At 39.0% G+C, this 20,689-nt stretch overlaps 1 protein-coding gene across 1 annotated transcript; it reads right to left on the bottom strand.

The window, feature by feature from the left end:
* Positions 1 to 6,453: 6,453 nt before the first annotated feature.
* LOC128377080 (cytosolic 5'-nucleotidase 1A-like) lies at positions 6,454 to 12,336 on the bottom strand. Its single transcript, XM_053336970.1, has 6 exons — positions 12,161 to 12,336; positions 11,872 to 12,039; positions 9,070 to 9,199; positions 8,748 to 8,870; positions 7,638 to 7,822; positions 6,454 to 6,862 (listed from the first exon to the last, which is right to left on the bottom strand). The coding sequence occupies exons 1-6, from the start codon at positions 12,272 to 12,274 to the stop codon at positions 6,497 to 6,499; spliced, it is 1,086 nt and encodes a 361-aa protein (XP_053192945.1). The 5' UTR covers positions 12,275 to 12,336; the 3' UTR covers positions 6,454 to 6,496.
* Between the last annotated feature and the right edge of the window lie 8,353 nt (positions 12,337 to 20,689).

Below are 20,689 nucleotides of genomic sequence, written 5' to 3'. Positions count from 1 at the left end.
GCGCATGCCACATACGCAGCCGACCCCGGTTCGAATCCCGATCGGAGGTCCTTTGCTGCATGTCACCCCCCTCTCTCTCCCATGTTTCCTGTCCATCTACTGATTAATAAAGGCATCTATGCCAACAAAATCTTAAAAAAAAAAAAATACTGTACAGTGCATCTTGTCATGCAGGAGCCAGACTGTTTCAGTCTCCAGGGGTGTCATTAGTGCGCATCCGATATGTGGGGTTTTAGCCATGACTGGGTGGCCTGCTGTGCGCATGCGTTCTATCAGACTTGGGCCCCACACCCTGCCTGCTGCTACAGCCCACCAGCTCACAGGACACCCGAGGGACCACCCTGTCTGGTATCGAGGAGCACCAAAGCCTTCAGCATACAGACATATCTCTATATCATTTACTCCCCATCCTATCTTCCTTTCTGCTCTTTCTTCAGGCCCTCTCCATTGTGCGACATTTTTTACCATTTTCAGACTTTCCAGACAGGCTCAAGCCTCTTCTATGATGAATGTCTTTAATAATCTCTTTTCAATCTCAGGAGGAGGAAAGGGGTGGGAGCCAATTTAGAACTATCGCCCTGACGGGAGAGACTGTCAGCCCATGGCTGCCCAGAGGTAATGGTGCTGAAATGGATTCCTGCTACAAGCGCAGAGGTGGAGATAATTGGTGATGCTTGCTTGTTCAGTGGTTGCACTCTGCTTTCCCTAGCTGGCTAGTTGTGTCGCTGTCTGGCTGGGATGAGCGTCTGCAGGGGCCCCGTTATGTGTCCCTTACTAAGCCTGCAGAGCAGACGAAATGCCACAGCTGATAAACTCCGGCCATGAAGACGCATGGTCTTATGCCGCTCAGCTGTTACTATGGCACTGTGTCTCGTCTGCTAAGCCCTTCCCATCAGATCAGTGTTCTGCTCTCTTCCATCTGTCCTCAGAGCCTCATGCTAAAAACGGGCTGAACAGTAGGTCAGTGTGATGCTTTCTAGAGACGACAAAAGTCAGCTAACCTATTGCCAAATTACAGCAAAAGCCAGCATGCAACATATATTAGAGATGACAGTGACAAAGAGCAGGCCAATCCCTTTTACACAGAGGAGATAAATCTAAAAAAACTGGAAGAAAAAGGAGCCTTCTACTTCCATTCCACCATTTAATGTTTTTTACCTTACAAACTGATAAAATGTGTCAGTGAATTAATAGCTTGTGTGAGAGCACCATGGGCTCAACATAAAACTTAAAGCAGTGTGCTATCAGCAAGATTGCTGCCTCCCTCTCCTGCTTGTCTTTTGAAAGCAACAGGCACAGTAACGACTGGTTTCAAAGAAACATTTTCAGTCGATCACTTAACCTGTTTTTGTCTTTACGTTTCCATATTGGATTGTATGAAGCTTACTAACTGCGTCTCGTATCTTAGCCGAGGCTGTCAATAATGGCTAACAGGTGCACCTGTGAAAAGCAAAGCTGAGGATAGAGTGTGTCGATGTGGCATCAGTAATCCATCTCACGCAGAGTCACTTGTCAATGCCTCCGGACCTGTGGGGTCGCTTTTAGAGAACCACACTGTGCAATCAAATGAGAATGGGCTAAATTGAATAAAGGCCAGCTCATTCTGGAGGTGTAGAGATAGGTTTCCTGGGATCCCTGCAGAACACACAGTTAGGTCTGCAGTAACATCAGTCAGACAGCAATTACAGAAGCGCATAATGCATACCACAAGGGTGAGATGAGCATCTGTTTCAAGCAAGTGTGTTAGCAGAGGAAAAAGCAGTCTATAGTATAATCTGTACAAAGCATCCACCGACAGCTTGGCACTGAATCAAAGGCTTAAAGAAAGTACATATACTGTCTTCATATGAAAACTGTAGATTTACAGTATAGCTTTAAATTTGGTGGGCTTGTACTGGATGTGCCTAGGATGATGTTTCTATAAGAATGTACTACTGGGGAGGGGGACCAGATGACCTCAATACATGTCATTATCATACCACAGTTTTCTGTCAACAGAGCCTGTCATATCACTGTGTGCTCCACCAACTCAGTCACACAGCAAATGGTGACTGTGGCATCGTGCAGCAGATTCACTGAGCTGTTGTCAGGAGTGTTGACAGTCTTCATTATGGGTGAGGATAGTGGTATTCTGTGGTTTCTGGCAAGTGCAGTGCAAAATCTGCAGATAATTTAACAAAGAAACATATGGATTGTTACCTTCACTTTGGATCACTTTCCTTTAAAATTAAATGAAAGGTGTACATTTTCATATTTGACGCCATCTAGATAGATCTACAGTATCCCTATGACTCTTTTCTGAACTTAAGGTAAATTTTCACAATATGCATCCCGGACGGAAAAAAATGTACATGACAAACTTCATCTGGATAAACTGCCCTCATATCAGATATTTAAGTATCACGTTAAAAAATGCTACATTAGGAATGTAAATTGTCAAGTTTTATGTCACTCATATTTTTCAGATGCTGTTTTGTTGTGTTGAATGTGTTTGATATAAATAAATGTTTTATGTAACTTTGTGACAAATTGTACCATTTTGGTTGGTGGTTCAGTCCTTGGCTCCTCCAGATTGCATGTTGAAATGTCCTTGGGCTGAACCCCAAATTGCTCCCATGAGTGTGTGAGTGGGCTAGTGAGCATTAGAAACATTTTGTAAAGCACTTTGGAAAAAAAGCTCTACTTCACTCCTGATGAGCAGGTTGGCACCTTGCACGGGAGCCTCTGCCATCAGTGTATGAATGTATGTGTGAATGGATGGGGGAGAATATGTAAAGTGCTATATAAATGCAGCCTATTTACTCTTTAACCATTCATAACCATCATTCCAGGACATACAACACATTGGAGATTCCTCTCTCTTTTTAAGTTATTAAGTTTATTTGTTTGCATAGCACTTTTTATACAGTGGATGTAACTCAAGGTGCTGTGCAAATTAGAAAACCATAACATACATTAAAAATCAGACATTAATGTGCACTTTGGCAATAAACGTTTATAGGTTTCAAGCATTCAGTCCACTGCTTCAGCCCAGACTAAAACATCTCAACAACCCTTGAAAGGATTGCCATTCAGTTTGGCAGAAATATTCGTGTTGCCATTATAACTTAAGTGATATTCTGACTTTTTCTCCTATGACTTCATCAGGTCAAAATTTGAATTTGTCCAGTACTTTGGGTTATATACAAATATCTGCACAGCTAATAACAATCCCATTTGCCTCAGCTGTAGTTTATGGTTGCTGCTGATAAATGTTACCATTTTAGCACACTAAACTAAATGAACATGGCAGATATTTCCTGTGTAACATAAGCAAGCACTGTGAGCATGTTAGCACTAATGTTACTGTAGCATTTGGCTCAAAGCACAGCCTCTGAGTGACAGTGCCATAGCAACAGACTCTTTTCCTTGTTTAAATGAACCCATAATCTAATAACAGATAAGAGTTTTTAAGCATGCTAAAAGCAATTTCCATCTTGTATGTATTCCATTTAAACCCTAGACAGAGCCACTGTATGTCCATGTCAAAGCCACAGTTTATTGAATAAATATCAATTATCTCATTATGTTTAAAAGATGCTCCCAGAATATCCAGTATGTAAGCATTAAAGTCACCCACCAAGGTGATGTCGGTTCAAATAAATTACTTTCAGAAAGCATCTACCTACAAGTTTCTGGCCACCAACCAAAACATATTTAGAGCAAATTGCTTGTCAAGAAGATAAATGCAGCAGCAGAGTGAGAGAGGACTGTTTCCACAGTTATTCTTCGCTAACTTTTATTGTGGCATGCCCGCACACATACACACACACACACATACACACACACACTCACACACACACACACACACACAGAAATGGTGCCAATTATAGTAACTGTATGATGAAGTTTCTCATACTGAGCCCCATGTTACCTTTGCCTCTAATCCTTTGTTATTAATTATATCTTCAACAAGCCTACACAGTTCTTGTGGTGTCAGCACCGAGTATCCATGGCAACAGCCGGTTGGTCCCAGCTCTCAGGGATGCACACACTCTGCTGCCTGACAAAACCATGCCTCTCTGCAAAGATGCTTTTCTGACAAGACGAATAACTCAACTGTAGACATTTTTATAATAATATTCAAGTAAATCCTGCCCCATCCTTAAATGTTGTGCATTAAATCTGCTCTTCAGTGTCTAGGCAGGGGGAACAATACTCGTAGTATTACCATGGTGACCAAACTAGTGCAGATGCCTGTTGCTAAACTCAAACACCACAGGCGAGACTTTTCACAAAATACAAATTAAGCAAAACTTTGAACAGTTTCACCAGCTGAAACAAGACGAACAAATTAAGACAATTACTGAAAGTCTACACTGAATTTATATTCAGTGAGTATAAAACACAGATATACTTTTAATAAGATAAGATTTTTATACTCGTACACCACCACCACCCAAAAAATAGCTCTTTTTCTGCTGCATATACCGCAAGTGAGATGTAGAGCTGCAACTATTAGTCAATTCATCAATTAGTAAATCCATATTTGAGTCACCATTTAAGTCATTTGTAAAAAAAAAAAAAAAAAAAAAAAAAAAAATGTTAAAATGATTTTGTTCCTGCTTATTAAATGTAAATATTTTCTGGTTCATTTAGTCTTCTACAACAATATACTGAAGCTCTCTAGGTTGTGGACTGTTGGTCGGGACAAAGCAAGGCATTTTAGTTTGCATCTTGGGCTTTGGGAAACCACAATCAACATAATTAGTTAATCAAGAAAATAATCAACAGAATAATGAAATTAATTGTTAGTTGCAGCCCTTGTGAGATATTATAGTCCAAGAACAATAAACCTCAGATGTTTTTAATATATCTGGAACAGCAGGCAATATCTCATTAACTTCCCATTAGGCTTAATGTTGGAGAGACGGGTGATTTGCATTTTGTTGTTCTCGCTGTGCTTGGCAGTGATATTTTGGTACCTGGAAATATGGGCCGAGAGGGAGCCCAGTTATATCAAAAGAAGAAAGTACTTCAAAGCATTTGTACACTGTGTAAGACTGTATATTTTTATTTATTTATGGAATCCTTCTATGATCAGCTACACTTTAAAGTCTAAATGCTGTTTTTTGGTTATATTTTACCCTCTTTGTTGCTGTAATACTATTTTTTGATAGTTCCTTTTTTCTCGAGTAAATCTCATTTTAGTTAAGCAGGAGCGCCCCCTTGTTGCTCATCTTGTTATATACATGTAAGATGAGAGTCACTCTCTATTAGCTGAGGCTGAACACTGAAGAACACAAGATTTAATGACAGGATATATCCGGTTAGAGATACGCTGCTGATGTTTGACTGTAACTTGTTTGCTTTCAAAGATAAGTGACTCTCCTCCAAACGAGCGGTTGAAGGGCAAACAAGCTGCGGTTAAAGCATCGATGGCACCATCTACTGCTGAGATGCACAAAGACTAATTCAGCCACTTGGGTCCCTTCCACATTCCTTTATTCATCAAACCACATCCTCTTACAGTCAGCATTAGGGGTAGATTATGTGAAGACAGAAGTAAAAAAATAAGAGCAGTGAAATGGTTGAAATATAAAGTTACTGTTAAAACATGAATACAATCAATGCAAACAATATAGATATCCATACATATTCATGATATTCTTGCACTATGAAATACATATAGATGCAATCACAAAACACACATGCATATATAGTCGTATAAAAACAGGATAACATGACAGAAATGTGCTACAGTGTGTGTACAGTATTGCCTGATGTACAGGTACTGTGTCAAAGCGTAAACACTTCACACAACATGACTGTGAAAGCCTGGGGAAAAATACAAAGTGTAACTTTTATGTAGTTTGTGTGCAGCAACAGCAAAGACAGTAACCAAGAAAGACAGCATAAGCTTTTTCTAAAAGTTTTACAGACTGTACCCAGATAAATATCCCTTTCAAACTTACAGCTAATATTTATGGAACCCATTATTAAGCGACATTATTGCAGAGACCAAAAATGTAGGACATTTTTGTTACAGTTTTTTAAGGTTATGGATTATTTTGTGCGTCAAAAAGCAGCAGAAACATTTTTTTGGCCCTCATGATACTTAATATGCCGAGGACCATTAGCCAAAATCCATGATATATAAAAGATACGTGTCTATGGTATAAAATTGTAGAGACAATAATATGAAATCCTATTAAAAAGAGAGTAAACCTTTCTTAAAGGTAAACATGTAAACAGATATGGTTTAAAGGCACAGACAGGCTTCTTCAAAACAGTATTTCAGTTAAATAGTGCACCTAGTGTTAACCTCACTTTGAAAAGATGTTCTCTCACTCAACAATTATACTAGATCATGAAGAAAATAGAAAAAACAGAAACATCTTTACAAAGCTCCAATGTATTAAAGACTCTCTAAAAAGTTCCTGTTTTTTTAATTAATCCATATGTAGGTGACAACGTAATGCATATTTAATATTTGAACTATTTTTAGATTATACCCTCACTCCTTTTTAGCGGGCTGCTCGATGAGTTTCCCCTTGTGGTACTTCTGTCCGATCCCGTAGGGTACGTGTGCTGCTATGGTTCCCAGTTCCTTGGCCCCTTCAATGTGGAACATCTGGTCGTCGAAGAAGATGTGCGGTTTTATCTTCTCCAGGAGGGGCCCTTTAGGAGCTCCGGCCAGGAAGAGGGCCTCGTCGATTTCCAGGCCCCAGCTACGGAGGGTCTTCAGGACACGAGCTCCTGAGCTGGCAGCGCTGCGGGCTGTAACCAGGAACGTCCGGATTGGACATTCCATACGCTGGTTCTTGGCATAGAATCTTCTCTGGAGCTTCCCCAAAGCCTCCAGGAAACACTTTAACGGACCCTAAAAGCATCAAAGGATCAAGGTCATTCAAAAGGTTTTCAGCACAGGCGATGAGGCACACAAGCACAGAAAGACAGATGGACACATACAATATGGGACAGCAAATCACAACACTCATGAAAGTCAAGGACGGTATCATTATCAAGACAGCATCTGTATCTTTTAGTTTATGGCAATTGAATGAATACATCTGGAATCTGTGAAGGACAAAAAAATCAAACCAAATCAAACAACAGTGCCTTGAACTAATCTTCTTGAACTAACTTAGCTTCTTTAAAACCAGCAGAGCAGGTTTCTAAAGCCTGCAGATATTTCCCATAGCCTGATCTGCATGTTTTGCTCCATACAAGTCTTGAGACAGCACTGGATTTAAAGCCAAGTTTATTTCCTACACCATGCAAAGATGCCCTTAATAGTCAATGTAAATTTGCCACATGCTAAATCCCAGAGGAATCAAATAGGGTTCCACTGAAGGGATTTGGACGCAAGTCAATGCTGGTCAGTTAGTAGTATGTTTGTGTGTAGTTACCACTTTTTTACCAAATATGGTTATACACACCGTAGCACACAAAAGCTATCCATAGAAACCCAGACTAAGGCATTTGTGACATAAATGACGGTTAAATATTACATCTGATGCATTGAATTACATTTTCTATGTATCAAGAATCAAGAATTATGAAGATGTATATTCTGGATATACTGCACATTACTGTATGTCTCTATCTGTGAGTTGGTTGTGATGGTTAAGTGCATAGAAACAAACATCAGTTACCTGAGCAAGAGGTTTGTTCTCAAACTCCTTCTCGTGCTCAAAGAACGTGTCCAGGCCGTGTTGCTTCACAATGATCTCTGACTCGTCTGAGAAGAGGACGGCATCGCCATCAAACGCCACTCTCAGCTGAGTTTCACTCAGCTCAATCTCCTTTTCGGGCATAAACATTGTGGCAGCTGCAATGCCTGAAGGAAGGGAGACGAGCAATGATTAAAAATTATGCTTTTGGAAATTCATGGATCGCTTTATGTCATGTTAACTAAATCACAGAGATCTTGTTAGATCTGTGTTTCACTGACAGTTGGAACACATTTGGCAACAGTAAAAGAGTTTATTGGAAAAAAAGGATATGACAGTAAATACTTGGTGGCATTAGCTCTGAATACAGTGGCAGCATAATAACCTACCGTATGAGTGCACAGTCTATCTACATGGTGGTTCACAAGCAAGGACATGTGTGAAATTACATTCTTGAGATTTGTTAGTGGCTAAATAGAATGTCACACGTCTCCTGTGATGATAGGCTGTCAACTAAATGTGTTACAAACAAATAAGCGGGTGAAAACCTGAGACTTCAGATTGGCCTCATTTTGGACACGTATGCTGGAGGCAGCATTAACATGTACAGATTCTGGGGTGAAACATTTGAGTCTGACAGTGATTAACAATTATAGTGTTGATTTATGTGTCAATTTTTTTGGACTAATCACTTAGATTTTAAATACAATGGTACTGAAAATTGGGAAACATTTCCATAACCTTTCCCCAATGATCAATCTTTTGTTTTGTTCACACTCAACACTTAAAACCCCAAAACAGTCCATTAACAATGCAAAAAGATTCTTGATATACAACTCAATTCATTAAACCAACTTTTTTTCTTTCAATCAACTAATCAATTATTTCAGCTTTGTGTGTGTACAGCAGGGTGCCATAAATCACATGCCGTCTCCAACCAGCTCCTTCCTGCTGAACAGCGGGGGGGTCAACATTTTCCCTCTGCAGTGTGAAGGAGTCACACACGCGAGTCAACATGCAAGTGTGTAAATATTAGAACAAAAATGTTTTCGGGCTGCTGCTGCTGCAGAGGTAAGCATCAGCATCACGTACCTTCTTCTATGGCCTCTGTGACTTTGTCTGAGTCCTTAGAAAGGTAAAGATTTGTCATGTAGGCCTTCAGGTAGCCTGTAGGACTTTTTCCTCCAGTCATACAGAATCTCTCTATGGTCAAATCTGAAAGAACAAAAGACACGTTGGAGATGTGTGAAGAAACAAAGCTTGTTCTGATTACACTGTAACAGCTCTTCTTCATTTCTAGTGTGTCATTACTTCACAGAGTGCTGTTCTTGATTATGTCTCATGCAGCAGGAGGCGAGCCGCCACTGCCACCACACTACACAATCTACAATGTTTGGTTTAGCACTCTGCATACCGTAGTGATTAATGCTGTTTATGAGGCGCACTCCAACTTGGGCATGGTTGTTAGTCATTAAGACGATGTCAAACAACTCCTCATTCTCTGTGTAGAGCTCCCTCAGTCGAGTGTTGACATTCATCAGCGCCTGCAGAGGACAAACTGTTTTACTAAGAAAGGCAGGATATTGTCTCATAGGGTTTAACAGGAGGTTACAACACAAATATTATAACATTCTAACCACAACTCTTTTTGTTGTTGAGTGACACAATAGATGGATTCCTGAAAAGGGAGCACTGAGGCATTAAAAGTACATAGAAATTAATTTATATGTCCCACCAGCTTTTATCAGTGTGTTTTGTACATGTGTGGACATTGACTGTACAGCTGAATACATCCAATAAAAAAGTGTGGGTTGATAAATCACCCCACGTTGATTTATCACAGGTATTTTGTTATCTGTGTATGTCAGCTGATAAGTAACAATTGGGACATATGTCTAACAGGTTTTTATAAACTATCAAACATACATAGTTCCCTAAAAAAGAACTGTATTGTGCAATTAGGGAAAATACCCTAACCCTTACCCAACATACTGTACATTCCTCATAGGTGTTGCAAAATCACATGTTGCTAATGAACATATTTGGCAAAATATACTTTACAGTCCATGATGTATTGTTCAAGTTTATCACTTAAATGTCAAAACACTGCAATGAAATAAATTACCTTTCAGAATTGTGTTCTTTTAAACAGGTTTTTGTAATCCTTTCACCATGATGTGACCAAGCAGGTATCTCCAGGTCTGGAAAGTGACTTAAACCTGAATTCTCTCTAATGACCAGCAGGGGGCGACTCAAGTGCTCCAACAAAAGGTCAGATAGTTTAGTAGTCTATGACAAAATGACCCTACCTCTCACTTGATTTATTACCTCATTAAAAACTTTCCTGATGAGTTTGTGGCTCCAACCAATAGTTTCAGGTATACAGCAATACAGCATGGTGTTCATTTTGTAAATTTTGGTCCTCTTTTGAGTAAAAAAAATAAGAAAAACTAAGCAGGCTATGGGAGGCAGGCTTAAGGCAAAGTTACATTGTAGTTGACAAGTCACTACCACAGCAACAATGCTGGTTAGGTGATGTAACTATGGTGTATCCCCAGAGTCAAAGAGTCTGTTTTCAGTTCATGAAAGTTAATAGTTATATTTTGGTTGATGAACAGGGTCTTGTTCATTGTTAGCCAGCATTTCCCATTAACATTATTGCAGTTAACCATGGACTGTAAATGCACTATGCTAGCCAAGCTAGCAGCTGGCATTTGGGTCACATCCACCCTTCAAATATGGTCACATCTGGCTGAGATGTTACAGTTAAAATGCCAAACTTGAGTCTTCAAAACAGGAGTCCACAAACCACTGGGTGACATCATGATGGCTACGTTAATTATTTTTATTCGTTTAAAAACTCCAAAAATCAGACAAATGCAATTATTTTAACACAGATAATTTGAAAACAGAAAATGAATAATTCCCAAGAGTTAATTCTGTCTTATTTCATACTTGGAGTTTAACTGATGATGTCAGGTGACGGTGAATTAATGAGCATTAGTGTATTTATAGATGATAATAAGACCAGAGGGCAATATGCCCAATCTTCATCCCTTTAGAATGATCATAAGGACGATCTTATGTCAAAATCAGATATTAGTATGTTAATACAATGTACAGCCACCATTAAGAACTGCAGAAAACAATAACGTATATTAATCAAAGGAGACAGCCACAGGGTGCACATGGAGTCTGTTGCCAACTGAGGTGACAGGTCTGTCTGTATGTACTCATTAGATCCAATTACAGCCTGAGTAGTTATACAACAGCCAGCTATTTTACAATAACAAGGCAATCACTCTGCCTATGATGTTCCCATATTCTAGGATGATAATACCCATCAACACTCTGCTAAACAATGTCAAGAGTGGTCTGATGAACAACAGGCCCGCTCAATAACAGCTCGGGAACATTAATCGGCATTTATGGATTGATGCAGAATGAGGACGCTGTCATCCTTAAAAGAAATGTCAGCTTTTCTTGACAAATGATGTGATTTCATGACTTGTATGACAGCACTCAAATACATTTTGAAGGCAAAAAGGAGCTTTAATATCATGTCACTGATATCAATGCATTGTTAGGTGTTTCCCTTATTTTGTCAAGGCTCTGTAGCTATTTGTAGAAGTTCAAAGATATATTGTATTTATATGAGGAAGTAATATTAGTGAGAAGATTTATTTTGTCAGTGGATATCAAGTGGGATCAATAGAGACCCATCACTCCATATTGGCTGATAATATTGGTTACAGGTTACCAGGCTCCCACATCTGATGAGATGTTTGGATTTAGATGTTTGTATGAAAACCCATTACTAAAAGAGTCATACATTCTGTCCCTGTATTACTTATGAATAGAATTATAGTGAAAATAAATAATTTCCCTTTTTGCTATAGGCATCCTCTGGAAAGAGCTCATGGACTCCTGTGAGAACCATCGCTTTAAAGGAATTAGTATCTTGATTGCACAGGACCTGCCACTGCTAAAAGCCAAAAATACCTGTCTGTACATGACTCAAGGTGTGCATCATGAATTCCAAAGTCTTTTTTCAGAAACAATCTAGATATGAAAGCAGAAAATCCATCAGCAGATAGAATGAAATGCACTTTGACGTTTCCCTGGTGTGGACTATGATAACACCAGCTTGCTTTATAAGTGCATTGCAGTGACCACACCCTCCACACACACCTCGCAGAGACAATATCCAGCCTACCTTAACGAAGGGAAAAGCAACTCCTGGCTTCAGGGGCTCGTTCTCGTGTTCCACCTGATAAGCCACATATTTCTCCATTCCTTCCTCCTCATAGATCTTCCTCTCTGCCACCATGTTGAAGAGGGTGCGAGAGGAAACTGCGATGGTAACAGCATTCCTGGGTTTGGGCTATTAGAGGGGAGCAGAAGAGGTGGGGCGGGAAGAAAATAAACGAGTGTAACACTGGCCTTTTTTTTTTTTTTTAGAGTTCGAGTTCGAGTCTAAGGTTAAAAAACATACCGGTACTCACAGGTCTGGGTTTGTTTGTTTTGAGGTTGTCAAAGAAAGCCTTGGCCGCGGCCCAGTCTTTTTCCTCCCCGCTGTCTACAGTGTCAGTCGTATCGCTTGGCTTTATTTCGCTCATTGTTATAAACGTGTAGCACTCTTTGAAAATGAAACACACCCTGAAAAAGGTGAGATAGATACAGGAAGAAAACTTTCCGGAAATGTATGAAGTTTAAGGGGAAAGCCTGGTGGGTGTGTCTTCAAGCTGTGACGTAAGCAGGTTTGGGCACCACAAGTGAGAGCGAGAGTGAGAGAGACAGAGAGAGAGCATAGACTGTATATGAGAGAGAGAGAGAGAGAGAGAGAGAAGAAAAAAAAGTATTTGGACCCTTATAACTTATAACTTTGTGGCAACATTTGTATGACAGTTTCCTCGTACACAAAACAGGTAGGTAAAAAAAATAAAAAATTGTTTTGTTTGGAGGAATTGACCTGAGCCCTGAGCCCTGAGCTCTGTCCTATGCAGCATCTTTGAGATAAACAGGAATGGTGACAGCCAGACAGCCCTTATTACCCAACATCAGTGGCCAATCACACTTATGATATTGTGGTTGAATGGGGGCAAGTTCCTGCATCCAGAAATCTCATTGGCTATATAGTTTTATAAGAGCTTTGAATCAATGATGTATGGCTTAATAACACTATGACCTCCAGCCAGTCTTCATGCAGTTAACTTGGGACCTTTGAGATCCCTAAGGGTCTGGAGTCACTTGCTGTAACTTCAGTCTTGGATCAGAGAGGATATTATAATTAATGTAACTATTTCAGTTACATAATCAAAGTAGTGTAATTATTACATTAGATTACTTTATGATTACTTTTCTAATTTTCTAACAAATGTTTTCAGCCAAAATCTAAGATCAGGTGTGTTTTATGGATACTGACATGATTTAAAAGGGAGGTAATGTCTTATAAAGCAAAATGTCTCTATCATTTGAAAATGTATTCATTAGTTCATGTAGATTTTGGATAATAAAGTAAAGATATTTTATGAAAAAAGTCAAAAGTCTGGCATGGACTTAATTGGCACTGTGATACCTTGTAAGCCCATGTGTGCTCCAAATTAACTCACATCATGATTTATTTACAAAATATTAAAAGATATTGATATCAAAGAATTAAAAACAGCAATATATGTATTCAGTAACATGTTAAATATTTTTTAAAAATGGGGGAAAAAACGTCCTGAGCAAAATCTTAAATGTCTGACTTTAGGTGTAACCCCCTTTGTTATCATCAGCATTTTTATAAGTAACTTAAGTAATTTAAATACACATTTTCTCAAAAAAAAGGATTAGAGTTACATTTATTTTCTAATTAAATTACCTAACGCTGTCACCATTAACTAGTTGATCTCCAACACTGCAGGATTGCCAACATTTTAAACTTTGGAAAAATGCACTAAAACTTCAGATCTGTACAATCTACTCAATATGTAAAGCATAAAGTATCCACAAGTCTCTCCCAGTCCTGTCACAGTGTTTGTATCCCACTGTGTGTGTGCCTTTATCTCATCCATACAAATGTCACATTGAACTTATTGTAAATCTATATTGCATAAGGTATTGCATAATCCATTCAGGGAGGAATGACATGATAAACAAAGACGTGACTTTCTTGTTATGTTGCCCCAACTACCACGTTGGAATAAATTATACTCTTGTGAATTATTTGTAGTCTATAAATATTTATGTTCATGTTCTTAAAGATCAGCAGCATCAGCATCTAATGTAGTGCACAAATGACAAATTGCTTATACAATCTCTTTTCTGTCACACACACACACACACACACACACACACACACACACACACACACACACACACACACACACACTGTCCACCGGCACATGAATGACCTCCCTCCTCCATCACACCCCCCCAGAGTTGGTAGAGTCCGGGACGGAGCATCATGGCGATAGACGGTAAGTACTCTCTCTCTCTCAGGTGTCCTGCAGTGACTCGTGTGAAACTTTGCTGTGGACAGAATGAAAAACGCTGTTTAAAACTCACATTTTTATATTCACCTTGTCTGTTATCTTTTATCTAGTGTTTTTTTTATTGAACCATGCCGTGAGTACCGCAGTGCTCCGGGGCTGATGCTGAAGCGCGGACAGCCGCACTGATGCGGGAGTGTTGTGATCCCTTCATGGGATGCGTGCGTGCTAAAGTGGTGCTGAAGTGAACAGAGACACAGATAGTCCCTGTGCTTTAAGTGGCCGAGTCACGCTTAAAGACATTAGCGAAATAACTGACTGAGACACACCTGTGACCATACCGTAGCTTTCCACTTTAACCAAAAAATCACGCGCTTCTACTCGCGTATCACATGGCAACCACTTTGTTTTGCGACAGTTAAAGAACTACATTAGTCAGCGGATGAATACAGAGTCATTTTATCAATCAAAAACGATTTGATTGAGTGTCTGCTCGCGCTATTGGTGTATTCTGTATTATCTAAGCTCGAGTGGTGCGTATATGGAATATAGCAGCCTGTATGCCGATGGAGGAGTGTCTCTTTAAGGTTTTAGTGAAAGTGACCGGAACACATCACCGAGAGGGATGCTAGATGAAGAGTCAGCGCGTGCATTCATTGTCCCCCTGTCCCGTTATAGATGAGAATCCTTACCGTGTCACGTGCAATCATGCGTGCACAAGGCTGATACATGGTGACACCTGAGAGAGGAGGCATACAGACGCACCAGCAGCGGGGCCTGACGGTGGGCACTGGTGGTAGCGGGCATGCATGAAATATCTGGAGCAGCATGTTTTTACAGCTACATCTTGAATTAGATGCTCCATACTCTCTATCTTAAATGTGAACGCTGTCCAACTATTGGCTCTACGCACTTCATAGAGTGGGTCAACATGTGATTTTATTGTTATCCATCATTAACGGGGCACACCACCACTTCATTTTTTTTTTACACATAGCCTAATGCCAGCTTTCTGAAGTCTGAGAAAATAACGGATAATGTCATAAGGATTATATTGGAGATTTCAAATATTTGATTGAAAACCTTCATTTAGTAACAGGCAGGGGAGGTATCTGAAAGATGATTTCAAGTTGCACCATGGGAATTGTAGGATCCAGCATGTTTGGAGCTGGACCAATATTATTGGGATCAAAAGACTGCTTAGAGATTTTTTTAAATGAGTTTTAATTAATCATTAGTGCTTTGTGGAGAGAGATATGATTCCTGTTGATGTATGAAATGTTAAAAGTTGTTATACTGTAATAGTGCTACACTTTGTAATGGGACATGATCAGATTTATTTTTTTAGGATAACATTAAATAAGTAGAAACTGTCAGACAAGATTCATGTCAGGTCAAGTCAGACCATTTTTCTCTAAACAGTTTTGATTTGTTATACAGCTTATTCTTATAATTTACCTTTTTCTCAGCAAACATTCTGACTTCTCAGAGCAGGAAACTCACAGATGGTAGCCTACTAATAACTTTAACGATGCCCCTGTTCTGTTCAAGTGTCCCAGTAAGTCATTACAGTGAGCTAGAACACAAAGACCCTGAAACTGAGGCAGATAAATTGAATTTATGCAGCCATCATTCATTTTATTATTAACACCTGCGCTTTTCCTGAAGCGACATGCAGAACTTTCCATAAAGACGGCAGCCTAATATCTTGTGAATACTCATTACTGCAATTTCCCCTGAATTGTTAACAAGGGGTGTTTTACTGTTTGCTGGAATATATTGTATTTTTTGGTTTTCACATTTTTACATATAAAATAATGATAGCATAAGTAAAACAAACCAGAAAAACAAACACACATGCAGGAAATGTGTTTTCATATCTGGTCGTCATAGTTTTTCCATTTGGGGTTTACCAAATCCACTGCCCTAACAACAACATAGTTACATTTTTTGTATGAAAATATCTATATGAAATGGACTTGACTCAATTACTGTCCAAAGTTACCTGAGATTATAAGAAAAACAGTAATCAGAGTATTGCAGATTGCTGCATTTTGGCAAGCTTTTCTTCTCTGCATGAATAGCCAAAAGAGAGTTTCCTGCATTAAGTGAATTGGTCCAGAAAGTCTCTGTCTGCTTGTCTGACAGAAGACAATACAGCCTCAGAATCTTCTCTTTGCTCTGGTTTTGAGTCATCACCTCAGACCACTTTCCGGCATCCAATCCTTGATGTGAGGGCAGTGATATGATACGAGTCCATCGAGAATCCCATTTTACAAGGGGAGCTCTGCAGGAGAAAAATATTCAATATAAGTGGTAGAGGTTTAAAATATTCAGCCACCATCTTTTCCCAAATTTCTCCTTCTTAGACCGGTACAGAAACTAAAGATCTGCTCCCGTCATGCTCTTAACTGGAGACACATGAATTATTAATGCTGAAGTGTTGAGCCAAGAGACATAATGTGTAAGTGCATAAGCCTGTGAGTGCATGAATGTGTGTCAGAGTGATACAAGTGTCATTGTACCTAATTACCTTAAGCCTCAGAGAGATTATAGAAACTGATGGTAATAACCAGCAAGTAATGTAACGACCACCAGATAATGTAATGACATGTAATAAATTGACACAGTAAGTGAATGCAAAGAGTTAGACCTTTAACAAAAGATCACATTATTGATGATAATTGGATGACATGTACCTTTAACTGATGATGCAATCATGTTAACACGGTTGCTACAGATACTAAAAAGACACCTGCAGCCAGGGCAGTGGCTACCAATGAGGACACTGAGAATTTGGTGGTTTTAGCCACCTGGCCAAAGTTCATATTATATGTTTAATACTTGGTTTCAGCATTTTCAAAGTCTATATAATTAATTTTTGACTACTATTAGGCTAATAAGTAGATAAAGGATTCAGTTTATTCTTAGACAGAGGCATTTAGACCTTAATGTTAGGAAATATTTTATAATTTTATAATTTTAAGTTAATAAATATATTGTGGGAATTTTAAATAATAATAAAAATTTCTAGAGCCTTAGTTTTCAAAATGTTCTGTCAGGAGCTGCCTTGTGTCTCACTGTGTCAAAAATCCTGACTACAAACTGATGTCTTATTTCAAAACTTGAAGTAATAATCACTGCATTAATATGTATAATGTATTAAAAAATTATAATGATAGTTATTGTTGCCATAGAGATGGTTAAAGATGACCTATACTGCAACATGTGTCTTTATTTAAAGATGCTTTACTGTACCTCTGAAAGTGAACAGTATCTTTAAGCAATAGATAGAAGTTTTCAGGAAATACACGTATCTACTTTCTAGCCAACAGTTAGATGTGTAAATTGGTGTCGCTTTTATATTGGGAGCCTGTTTCACCAAATTTCCAACATGTACTGTAACATGCGATAATTTCCTCTGGTGTTCATATCGACATGTTTAACGTGAGAGGTCTGTCGGACTTACAAATCTATATGCAGTTTGTAAGCAACAATCATTTGTGAAGCAGGATGCTGGCATAATTTCAAACCTACTCACAAATCTCTGTTATGAAACGGAGCCCTGTCTGTTACATATTAAGCTGGAGCCAGCGGGTGGTTAGTTTGGTAACAGGGGGAACCAGCTAGCTTGGCTCTGTCCAAAGATAAAAATCTGCCTGGCACCAACAATAAAGCTCATTCATTAAAACAACCAAGAAATAGTTTTGCACATAAAACCCCAAATAAAACCACAACTTTGTTTTTCTATTAATTAAACGTGTTAATTGATGAGCGATAGAGGTGCCTGTAGCTTGACTTATTTACCTTTAGACAGGCCCATGCTAGCTGTTTCCAGTCTTTATGCTAAGTTAACAATCTCTTGGCTCCAGCTTTATATTTACATGAATATTAGCTTTCTCATCTGCAGTAACTCAGGGCAACAAAGTTATTTCTCAAAATATTCAAAGTAGTCCTTTAAGTCTTCTTCACCTTGTATTCACAGATATTCTACACACTCATTCATGTTCAGTATTAACCATCTGATTTTTCTTTTGTTTATTGCGGTGAGTTAGTTTCATGCATGCTGGCATGAACATCTGCCAGCTCTGCTAACCTGAAGGCTGAACATATGTTTCCACAATACATGGAATCATATTTTAACCTATAACTCCTAACTTTTCATCTCTCTTTCTCTTCCCAGGAGGGGGGAGGAACTGTGGTGTTCATGAGCTCATCTGTGCCAGAAGAAGTAAGGCCATGTTAACAACCACGCAGTGCATTTTTGAGTGTTCGTTTGTTTTCACCGTGCTTGGCTACTTCTCCGCCACATGAGTCTAAAAGCACAAGGATTAATAGGTCCATATAATAATACTCCAATTGCATTTTTTTCCCGATGACATGCCTGTTGATGTTTGGCGTATAGAAAGTTTCTCTACAGTATATAGATACAGAAAACATAATGTCTGGGTGTAAATTATGCATGGCGTATCAAGTTTTAGCTCACTTCAGCAAATGAAGGCAGCTGTGTGTTCATGATTTATTCATCGTGGAGGTTTTGTTTCGTATCAGACGTCCATGTGTAAGCAACAATTCCAGATTGTCCACCTACTTTTTAAACAAACCTGCCCTATAAACTACAGCAGAGTTAAGTATGCACTGGCCTAAAAACCTAAAAAATGTGATACACCAGACCATTACATGTGGGTGATCATTCTCAATGGAGAAATGAATCTCTATCTTTGTCCTCTTTAGGTGGAAACATGACAGAATTATGTTTTTATTTGACCAAAACATTTAGAAATTAGCATACGTTTCTCCGATGTTATTATTCATTTGCAGTTTTCACATTGAATGGTTGAATGGATTTTCATGTTCGTTGGATTAATTACCTTAGAGAGTAAAAAAAAACAACAGATTGAGTCCTGAGGCTCAGTTCAGAGCCCCGAGTTCAACTTTAGTTCACATGCCGTAAAAAACAGATTTATTCAGTGTTTTTTTTTCTTGTTTATTCTGTTCAGACACACAAAATGTACATGCACACCCACAGAGGGTGACATAAGGTGAAAGAGGAGGGGAGTTATAAAGGCAGAGAAAGAGAGAAGGAAGAGACAGAGAAGCAAAAAAAAAAAACATTTTAATCGGCTCTTCTGTTAAGAGAAATATCAGATTTTCCTGCAAATGATGGGTATTACATAAAAATTATTACACGGGGTGAGTCGTCTCAAAGGCTGGTTTCTAGCGCTCCACTTTCCAGTGTACATTGAAGGAGGGATCAGGTTACCTCAGGTGTCTAAATTATTCACGCTGTTATTGACATTTACAGAGCAGAGCCATGTATGAAGTGCCATCACACGCAAGGGCACGGGGCCATAAGCTGTTCATTTCGACAGACGGCTGCTGTGCCCGGGGCTACAGAGGTCATTCTGGCTCAACCAACAGAGCTGTCAGCAGTGAGAGTTGATACGTAACCCTACCAAGTGCTGGACTGGACTAAGAGTAAGGGATTTATTACATGTCGGATTACTTCAGAGCAGGACAACTTTGTTTTTCCCTTCTTTTTAGATCATTTACTATCTATAGCAGCAGAAGTACTGGTAGTGTTTTTTTGGGAACAGCTGGCTGTAAAGAGGATATTCATTTAGGTAAGCTTCTGCTGCTACACATCTCTCCTACTTCTTTTTCCATTCTTGGGAATTTAGCATTCATCATTTTGGCAGTCTGCAGCAGACAGCAACACTAGTTGTTAGGCTGCAGTGGTCTCTGCCTGTTGCCATGGTGAGACAAGTCTGTCCATAGTAAGTTCAGTATGTTGTCAGGAGGTTAGAGAAAGTATGCATCCATTTTTCTCTCTTCCCCATCTCATTTATTGGTTCAGGGAGATATTGCATTGTTAAGCGGCGGCTGGTGATGGTTTCTTCTGAAATGAACACCTGCTACAAACCACATGCTATTACATTTGGGCTGCGTCTGCTTCACCAGACACATTTGCCTGTAATGCACCACAGTTTTATTTATTTATTTTGTGGTATGTAACTGGAAAAGGCATGCTGAGATTGAAAAATATTTTTGAAGTGTGTTCTGCTCAATATCAAGAGTGAAAATAACAGAATTAGAAAAAAAGGGCAATTATACAATCATTAATAAATTGCCAGTTAGGGTAATATCATAAAAATATCACATCATAGAAAGGGTCTCATGTGACATCTTAAAGCTGCACTAATCAACATTTTCATGTTAGCAATGGAACGAATATGTGTGTAGTGAGAGAGTCGTACGTAGTCGGACAATTATCACCTGATTCCCTTTAGCATCTGTCAGCTCATTGTTTTGATTTTACAGCCTGTAACGTTAGCCCTTAAGCTAACCCTTAGGTTGGGCTGAAGACTAAAAGTTTGAGTTGAAGTCTAAGTTTGAAAAAAAAGTTTGTGGCGTTAGAATGAAGAAAGGTTACCAGACCTCTTTAGTCTGCTCCTAATATCTGCTTTTAAGGCAAGCGACTCAAGGCTACATTAGCTGTCACGTTAGCATAACAAACCCAAATCTCTGACACAACTGTTGGTATTTGAGTTTTATTGT

The sequence above is a fragment of the Scomber japonicus genome, chromosome 17, assembly GCF_027409825.1.
Source record: "Scomber japonicus isolate fScoJap1 chromosome 17, fScoJap1.pri, whole genome shotgun sequence".
NCBI lineage: Eukaryota > Metazoa > Chordata > Actinopteri > Scombriformes > Scombridae > Scomber > Scomber japonicus.
This window is presented reverse-complemented; position numbering and strand designations above follow the sequence as displayed.